Source organism: Microchirus variegatus (genome assembly GCF_963457635.1).
Source record: "Microchirus variegatus genome assembly, chromosome: 16".
In the NCBI taxonomy this organism is placed as follows: Eukaryota; Metazoa; Chordata; class Actinopteri; order Pleuronectiformes; family Soleidae; genus Microchirus; species Microchirus variegatus.
Genome location: NC_139817.1, coordinates 3,551,687 through 3,560,931, shown reverse-complemented (window position 1 = coordinate 3,560,931; position 9,245 = coordinate 3,551,687). Strand labels below are relative to the sequence as shown.

Below are 9,245 nucleotides of genomic sequence, written 5' to 3'. Positions count from 1 at the left end.
GAGCAACGAAAGAGTCTTTCACACAAATACAAACAACTTAAATAAAACAGGAAGAGGAGGAGCTGAATTCTCTGTTTTTATCACAGAAACACTGAAATCCAGAGTCTTCAGATTTAACGTGGTGTTCTTTTGTTTTCGCTTCATCACAGATTCTCAAAAATATTAAGGTTGCGGAACAAATATAAAATCCCCAAAACCCCGCCCACCCTGACCCTGACTCCGCCCACATCACCGGGTAAATATCTACACCTGCCGCCGCCGCCGCCGCTCGTCTCGCAAATGAGGAAAAAAAACTGAACGAAATAAAAATAATTTGAACACCTACGGACTCGACCACTCGCGACAAACGTTACAAAAGCAAACAAAAACAAACAAACATCGTCTCATGCCTTGGACCATCACACAGTTATATCGTCTTTTTCTACATTCGTGACACTTCATTCGTGCGGTCGTCGTCGCGCGAACACGGCTGAAAACAAAACAAACGTGATCGGGGAAAAACGATGACGTGGAAGATAAAAACAACCAGAGTTTCTGGAAGATAAGAACGACCAGAGTTTCCTTATCGCACAAATCGTCCGACACCGAAGTTACTGAACCCTCTGCCGTTTTCATATCCGACTAGCGCCCCCTACAGGAGAGGAGGTTACGCTCGCCCGCCAGTGAGGGGAAAAAAACACGACCACCGACACTATCTGGAAGCTTAAATTAACGTTTTTTTTCATTATTATTATTGTACATATACACGTTTTTAGTTACTTTATTCATATATTTCAATAATTTTTTTTCTTTTTTTTTGGACCACACCTGACCCCACGTCACGTTCTTCTTCTACACAAACACCTCACACTCGCGGGTTCAGAGTGAAACGCAAGCAAACCGTGGACCACCGTGGAGTGTGTAAAAAAAACAAAACAAAAAAAAACGGTAAAAGACACGTAGTTACACTTATTTTCAAGGTATAATAATAATAGTTATATAATTTGAAAAATACTATCAAGCTTCCACGTCTCTCTGACACGTTTTCCCGCTCACACACAAACGCGACATCCTCCGTTGAATCCCGACAATAAATCACACGTACAGTAAAACCCTCTTCCGCGGAAAAAAAACCCACAACGTTTTTACCGTTTCTCCCGTCCCCCGATCGGACCAAAGAGAAGTTTTTACGCACGACTGTAGCGCTAACGCGAACAGACTCCGCCCCTCTGACGCGAGACAAAGCCACATCGGCGAGAGCGGAGTAGGAAGCAGAGGCCGGGCCTGCAGGGGGCAGCAGTCGTCGTAGTAATTGTCGTACTAGCATTCGAAGAAGAAGAAGACGTCAAATTTACTGACCAGGGTACAAAAATCCATCCCGTCCTGATGAGCACCGAGAAAAACCAGAGAGGGAAACAAACAAACCAAAAGAAGTTGCGTTCCCTCGTTAATTCACATTGATTTTTTTTTTTTTTAACTTCCTTTCATAATCTCATTGATTAATCGCTGATTTTAAACGTATACGCAGATCACAGCAGCGCCACAAGGGGGAGGCGGAGCTGTGGATTTGTCCTCGTCGTCGTCTGCGCTGAAGAAGAAGAAAGAGTTGGAGGAGGAGGAGGTTCTGGAAAGGCTGTTGCTCTTTTTTGGTCGAGAAGACGTCGACAGTGGGGGATTCTGGGGGATCCAGTGTTAGCGAGGGTGGAGGACGATGAGGAGGATGAGGACGAAGGGCGTTGGATGTCTACCAGCTGAGCAGGTTGCTTCGGCCCAGAGTCATGAAGTAAACCTGGCTGGAGCCTCCAGAGCGAACGGAGGCGAAGAAAACCTGAGGAGGAGGAGAAGAAGACGACAGAGGGTCAGCTCCAGCCCGATTTATGGGGCGTTCCATTTGTAGTCGGAAGTCGGAAATTTCCGAGGTCGGGGGAACTCGTAATTTCCAGCTCAGAAACTCGGAACAATCCCAATGAAAAGTTATTTCATGTTTTTTTTTTTTCAACTTTCTCTCTGGAACGCAGTGTTCCAACTCCCGATGTAAATGGAACGCGCCATTGGTTGCTTAGCAACAACAGTGTTAAAAGGATAGTTCTGAATTTTGGACATGAGACCTATTTTCCAACTCAGCCGGTGTGATGGAGACGTCTGGAGACGTTTTCAAGAAATTTCATTCAGTTCTAGTTGCCGAGTTCGCTGGTGCTATGGCTAGCGCAAGTCAATGGTAAGTTAGCATGGCGTTAGAAACACTCATACCGACTCCACAGTGCACCCGAGGAAAATATAGCACCAGCGAACTCGGCAACTAGAAGAACTGAATGAAATTTCTTGAAAATGTCTCCATCACACCGGCTGAGTTGGAAAATAGGTCTTATGTCCAAAATTCCGAACTATCCCTTTAATTTAAACGGAAACGGAACTGCAACGGAAAAATTGTTACGTCGTTAAGAGAACATACATAATGTCGAAGTGACAAAAAAAAACTGCGACAAAATCTATCGCCGCCTCACGGTCAACGAATAAAAACTCCACGGACTTTGGATGTTTGAGGGGGCGGGGCTAACTGGGGAGAGAGAACCAATCAGAAGAGAGGAATAATAAGAAGAAGCGATCCAATCAGGCTGAGCTCTCTGCCAGTTACGGAAAGAGACGACAAACGGACGAATTTCACAAACGTAAAACAAAACTCTTCGTCGACCGCGAAGTCGTAGTTCCCTAAAGGCTTCGGGGAACTACGGTGGCCGTCACATCCAAAAAACAAAAAAAGCACACAGGCTGCAAAGCCTTCAAAGTCTCACCTTGTCGTTTCTTTCACAGAGGAACTTGAGTCTCTGCGCTCTCTTGTGCATGAAGACTCCGTCCAGATGTCCCGTCTCCACAGAGCGGATCTCGATGGCCTTTTCCCCCCAACCCATGATCTGGTTAGAGCGAATGTACGCTGCCAAAAAAAAAACGACAAAAACAAACGTTCATGCGTTTAGTGACGGCTGAGTTCTCTCTGTGAGTCAGACGTCTGTTTATGAGCAAACACGAGTTCTCAGGGAGGTTTTCAACCACACACTTCCACCACCACTCGTTCTCCAGTCCAGGACTTTCAAGGACCCCTTCGTTCAAATTCAAGGACTTATTGGACCAATTTCCTCAAATTCAAGGACCTTTTGAGGACTTTCTAGGAACAAGCTCCATAAAAAAATTTTTAAGGACTTTTCAGGGGCTTTCCAAGACCAATTTCCTTAAACTCAATGACTTATAGAGGACTTTCCAGGACAAGTTCCCTCAAATTCAAGGACTTATTGGACCAATTCTCTCAAATTCAAGGACATTGTGAGGACTTTCGAGGAACAAGTTCCATAGAAAATTCAAGGACATATTGAGGTCTTTCCACGACCAATTCCCTCAAATTCAAGGACTTTTTGCAGACTTTCTAGGACCAGTTCTGTAAAAATTTCAAGGACTTTTAAACTGGACTTTTCGGAGACTTTCCAAGACCAATTTTCTAAATTCAAGGACTTATTGAGGATTTTCCAGGACCAATTCCCTGAAATTCAAGGACTTTTCAGGACCAATTCCCTCAAATTCAAATTCAAGGACCTTCTAGGATTATTATTATTATTTTTATTTTTTTTTAAATTCACAAACTTTCAAGGATTTCAAGGACCTGTGGCGATATACTGCAGCAGGTAGAGTGCGAGTTGTTTCACGTGTATTAAAAAACAAACCACAGTTTCAGTTTTGAACAAACAAAACAACATAAGGTGCTGTTCTCAGTCGAAACAGCGAACCTGATCCAGGACTTGACCATTCCAGACCGTACCATGCTGAACTGGACCAAAGCGAACCTTAACATCGATGGAAAGACGACGACTCACCGATTGAGGTGGGCATCTCCCCCCACTGCAGCACCACGTCTTTGGTGATGCGTCCGTACGTGTTGACATAAACGCCCTCGTCCTCGTAGCAGACGAGCAGCTCGATGCCGTCCGTGTTGGGGAGGATGATGATGGCGTGCGGCTGAATGCTCGTCTGGATCTGCGGGGGGGCAAGGGGGCGGGGCAAAACAACATCGGCCGTTAGAATCTTCGCTAAAGACGACAAAGCGAGACCGTGTTAGCCGTTAGCCGTTAGCGTCGGCGTTCTCACGTGAGTGGGCAGGTAGATGTCGTAGACGGCGCCGGAGTCCACGTCCACGGCGTGGAAGCCCGAGCACGAGCCGTAGATGACCTTTAACCTCTGACCTTCCTCCACGGTCAAGTCGACCAGCAAAGGTCTGTGCACCAAGTCTCCGAAAGACTAGAGAACAAAAGGTCAGGTAGTGTTAAAACTGAAGAAATTCATCTTTAATCTTAGGAAATAGTGACATCTAATGGTGAGTCTGCAGAAACACAGGATGTCAGAAAACTACGGTGGCCCTCACAGACGAAAAAAACAACCCAAAACGCTCACTTTTCTCGACACAAAATGGCCGCCTCCGTAAAGCTAGCCCCTCGCTCGTACTGCACCTTTAAACAGGTCACTCACTCACCTTGAAGGCCATGAACTTGTGATACGGCTTCGGTGCCCAGGCGTAAACCTCCACCGAGTTCTTCAGAGCCAGAACCAGGAACTTGATCCTCTCGTATTTCACTGCACAACAACAACAACAACAACAACAACATTTAAACACTTCTGAGCAAATAAATTACATTTATCCAGGATTTTAAGGGGACATAGACACGTTTTTAAACGGTGATGAGTCAGAGGGAAATCCTTTGGTTTTCCACAAACACTGACACACAGAAAATACATCCAGCTCGGGTTCAGCGAATGGAGAGGGGTTTCCAACAGGAAGTCAGGCGACTTTGCTCAAAGGCAGTGAAATAACAACACAGGACACTGTGGATTCTGGACCGAGTTACCAAACTGAGGGCTTTCCTCACAAATCCTTGATCTAACACACACACACAGAATTGTAAAAAAAAGTGTAGTTCCACAGAATGCTGATGTGGTCGGAAGGTTCCCGACCAGAATTAAACCAGGAAGTTGTGATTACACAACGCTCAACATCACAGGGAAGCTGCGAAATCCATTCATTAAAACTCCTCAAATCAATCTGTGTTCATCTGTGAAACTCCTTGTATCATCTGCACAAATCTCGCGAGACTATCGATATCACGCGAGACTTGACCGTCACAACAGCTGTATGCTGCGTTACGTTTACGCTGTGACGCTCATTTAACACATTTACACATCAATTATTAAGTGCTGGGCACTAGCTTAACGCGCTTTAAGGCATGAAAAAGACGTGCGTGACGTCATGTTAATGTATTGCGACACCGGAGTCCAGGCACCGTTTACCAGTTAGCTCCGTTAGCGCCGTATGTGTGCCTCTGTTTATAAAGTTTAGCGCTGCTTTACAGACTCATTTTAACAATCGAAGTTGCGTAAACATGACGTCACGCGCGTCTTTCTCCGGTCAGTCGTCATGGAAACGCATTGTGCTCTAACGTTGACACCGTTAACTGCCGCTATCCCGTTAATGTGCTCAGCACTAAAATTCTTACACAAGTTCTGCAAATGAACGACGAGAACAAGGCAACTATCGCTAATGATGTCAAACTGAACTTCCGTAATAGTTAATAGTGTTGTTGTGTTGGCAGCTGAAGTGACCACCATCAGGCAGCCGCGATCACTTGACTCACCGACGTTGTAGTGGACGCACCCCTCCAGGTCTCCCACCGTGGTCCAACCCTGTTTCTTCTCCACCTCGGGGTCGTTGTGAAGGATCTTGTTCCTGAGCCAGGACAGGTAGTAAACACGAAGCTTGTTCTTCTTACCTGACGTCACAAAAATACACAAAGACACAAAAGTCAACACAGGTAATGTTAAATGTGTTGTTTAAGTCAACCGTTTGAGGTGAATTAGACAATTCCTGAAAAGTGAAAGTAAAAATATTGCACATTTAATTTCCAGGATCCTGACTCGGGTAGAGATCTTCCAGGAATTTCCAAATTTAGGAACTTTAGAACTCCATTGGAGTTGATGAGTATTTAGGCTAAATGACAGGACATTTTTAAAATTATAGGTTGGGAACTCAAATACAGGGTCACCATACCTTGGTTGACATCAAATTCAGGGACTTTTCAAAGACTTTCCAGGACCAATGGCCTCAAATTCAAATTCACTCCCTAAAAGTCATAAACTTCCGAGGACTTTTTCTCCAGGATCAGCTGCCTCAAATTCAAGGACTTTTGAGGACTTTTCCCCAGGACAAAATCCCTCAAATTCAAGGCCTTTCCAGGACTTTTATCTAGGACCCATTACCTCAAATTCAAGGACTTTCTAGGATCAAATACCTCAAATTTCAAGGATTTTTCAAGGACTTTCCAGGACCAGTACCCTCAAAGTCATAGACTACTGAGGACTTTTTTCCAATTCCCTCAAATTCAAGGACCTTTTTCTAGGACCAATTACCTGAAATTCAAGGACTTTCCATAACCAATTACCTAAAATTCAAAGGATTATTCGAGGACTTTCCAGGATCAGTTGCCTCAAATTCAAAGACTTTTGAGGATATTTTTCCAGGATCAACCCTCAAATTCAAGGACTTTTTTCTAGGACCAATTCCATCAAATTCAAGGACTTTCCAGGACCAGTTCCGTCAAATTCATAAACGTTCAAGGACTTTTTCTCCAGGATCAGTTGCCTCAAATTCAAGGACTTTTGGAGACATTTTTTCCAGGACCAATTCCCTCATTGTCAAAGACTTTCCAGGACTTTTTCCCCCTCAAATTCAAGGACCGTGTCAACCCTGTAAATAATTTATTGTAGCATAATCTCTGCTCTCCGAGTGTGAATTGTTGTATTTAAGCACAAATGTATATGTTATTGTATACCATATAATAATATAAAATAATGATAATTGCACATTTCTCAGACATGGTTCCATGTGGTTCTAAGAAAACTTTGTCAGAACTTTCCATGACGCATATTTTTGATCTTGGTTAACACAAACAAATGATTTCCGTGCGGTGCCGCGAGCGCCCGTCAACGTTACATGTTAGCGAACGCACGCACGCGACGACGAGCGGAGACTTTTACTCAACATCCGTTCAGGCTGAGAACAAGTGTGTTGTGACACTTGTGTGTGACATTGAGAAAGAGCAGAAGTCACAACGAGGATGCACTTTCAGTCTGAGAAAACACAGCTGTGCGATGGAGGGAAAATATTTATCAATTCACACACACACACAGAGACAAAGTCTGGAGCAACAAGTGCATCAGATCTCTGTATATGTTTATGATTCATTTCAGGGTGTTGAAAAACCTTTTAAAAAAGCACTCTTAAATGTTATCCAGTGCCAAATAATGAGCCGTTATTTAAATCCAGCATCCAACCGAGTGCCAAATAATGAACTATGCTACGCTATAACCTAACCGACTGACTGCAACCAAGAAACTGATATAGTTAAATAGTGAACCAGTTTATTTATTCTACAAATCCACCAAGAGATTGTATGCCAAATAATGAGCCATTCTCGATATCCACCAAGAAACTGTCTGCCAAATAACGAGCTGCTCCATTCATCCAAAAAGGGGTAATTGTGAGGACGTTTTGTGGGCTTCTTCTGGGTTAAGACCTGGTTTCATGATGTCTATGATATGTGTGTGTGTGTGTGTGTGTGTGTGTGTGTGTGTGTGTGTGTGTGTGTGTGTGTGTGTGTGTGTGTGTGTGTGTGTGTGTGTGTGTGTGTGTGTGTGTGTGTGCGCGCACCTGATATAGTGACCAGGACGTTGAGTCCCTCCAGGACGTCCATCTGCTGGAAGCGCCGTCGGTTGATCAGAGGATAAACTTTTCCCTGACCGCTGCGATCGAGCAGCATCAGACCACTCTCTGTTCCCACCAGCAGGTTCACACCTACACACACACACAGAAAATTACTAGGACTTTGCTGCCACCTGGTGGTGAAAACTTTAATAGCTCTAAAAAAAAGTTCTTACCCCAGAGGGCAGCACACAGGATCTCAGAGTTAAACCTCTTCTTATATTTGCGGATCTCCGGCGTGTCGCTCTGCGGGCGAGTGTTGACCGGGTTGACGTTGACCACCGAGCCTTTACGAGACGGGTCGGCCCTCAGCGCCTCCGCCAGCCGGGCGTCGTTGGCGTAGCCCGAAAGGTCGAAGGGAGGGGCTTAGGTAGGTAGGTAAAGGAATTCACAGTTAGAATTAGAGAATGTTCCCAAACAGTCAGGTTTAATGACAAATATCAAACATTTTTGCCTGTAAAGTATACACTAAATATTACCCATCATCTGATCAAATATAACCGTTTAATTATCATAATGATAGTAAATAATAAAAATAAAATAAACTACCAATAAAATGGTGTATTTTATACCACTTTAAAAATGGACAATTAACCTCTTTTTTGATGCTAAAAACTGAAATTTGACCCTGGATTACTCCAAAATTACAAATTAAAAGTACTCCATACCATATGTGCATGAAGTATAAGAGGTGCACTATTCAATAAAAGTAAAATAAACTACTTATAAGAAGTATGTATTTAATACCACTTTAAAAATGGACGATTAACCTAAATTTTGTTGCTAAAATTGAAATTTGACCCCAAATTACTCAAAAAGTACAAAGTAAAGGTACTTCATAATACTTGTACAAGAAGTATAAGAGGTACCGAGTTCAATAAACGTGAAATCCTAAAGTAATAATAAAAATTGTGGATTTTATACCACTTCAAAAATGGACGATGAACCTAATTTTTGTTGCTAAAAAGTGAAATTTGACCCTGAATTACTCAAAAACAACCAAGTAAAGTTACTACATACTACTTGTACAAGAAGTATAAGAGGTACTGGGTTCAACAAACGTGAAATCCTAAAGTACTAAGGAAAATTGTGGATTATATACCACTTCAAAAATGGACGATTAACCTAATTTTTGTTGCTAAAAGTGAAATTTGACCCAGCATTCTTCAAAAACTACAAAGTAAAGGTACTACATACTACTTGTACACAAAGTATAAGAGGTACCGGGTTCAATAAATGTAAAATCCTAAAGTACTAATAAATATTGTGTATTTTATACCACTTCAAAAATGGACGATTAACCTAATTTTTCTAGAGTTTTGGGGGACGTACCGACGTTGTTGAGGGCGCTGCCGGTGGACGGAGACACCTGGAGGAGACGAGGGTCGATGAACGGCGTGAAGGAGGACGAGGACTTGTGTTTCTGCATGTTGTTACTGGACTGACTCTGCAGACGACGGCGACACAGACG

At 43.3% G+C, this 9,245-nt stretch overlaps 1 protein-coding gene across 2 annotated transcripts in view; it reads right to left on the bottom strand.

Moving 5' to 3' along the window:
• Positions 1–1,606: 1,606 nt before the first annotated feature.
• Positions 1,607–9,245, bottom strand: part of LOC310938174 (mitogen-activated protein kinase kinase kinase kinase 4-like) — a 60,966-nt gene continuing 53,327 nt past the window's right edge. For both annotated transcript variants that reach the window (XM_083902626.1, XM_083902625.1), the window contains 9 exons: positions 9,107–9,221; positions 7,951–8,139; positions 7,724–7,867; positions 5,652–5,786; positions 4,496–4,596; positions 4,114–4,263; positions 3,843–4,002; positions 2,772–2,911; positions 1,607–1,807 (listed from right to left, as the gene is read on the bottom strand). In XM_083902626.1, the coding sequence (XP_083758752.1) occupies positions 1,724–1,807; positions 2,772–2,911; positions 3,843–4,002; positions 4,114–4,263; positions 4,496–4,596; positions 5,652–5,786; positions 7,724–7,867; positions 7,951–8,139; positions 9,107–9,221 (1,218 nt within the window). In that variant the 3' untranslated portion in view covers positions 1,607–1,723. The remainder of the gene's footprint in view (positions 1,808–2,771; positions 2,912–3,842; positions 4,003–4,113; positions 4,264–4,495; positions 4,597–5,651; positions 5,787–7,723; positions 7,868–7,950; positions 8,140–9,106; positions 9,222–9,245) is intronic.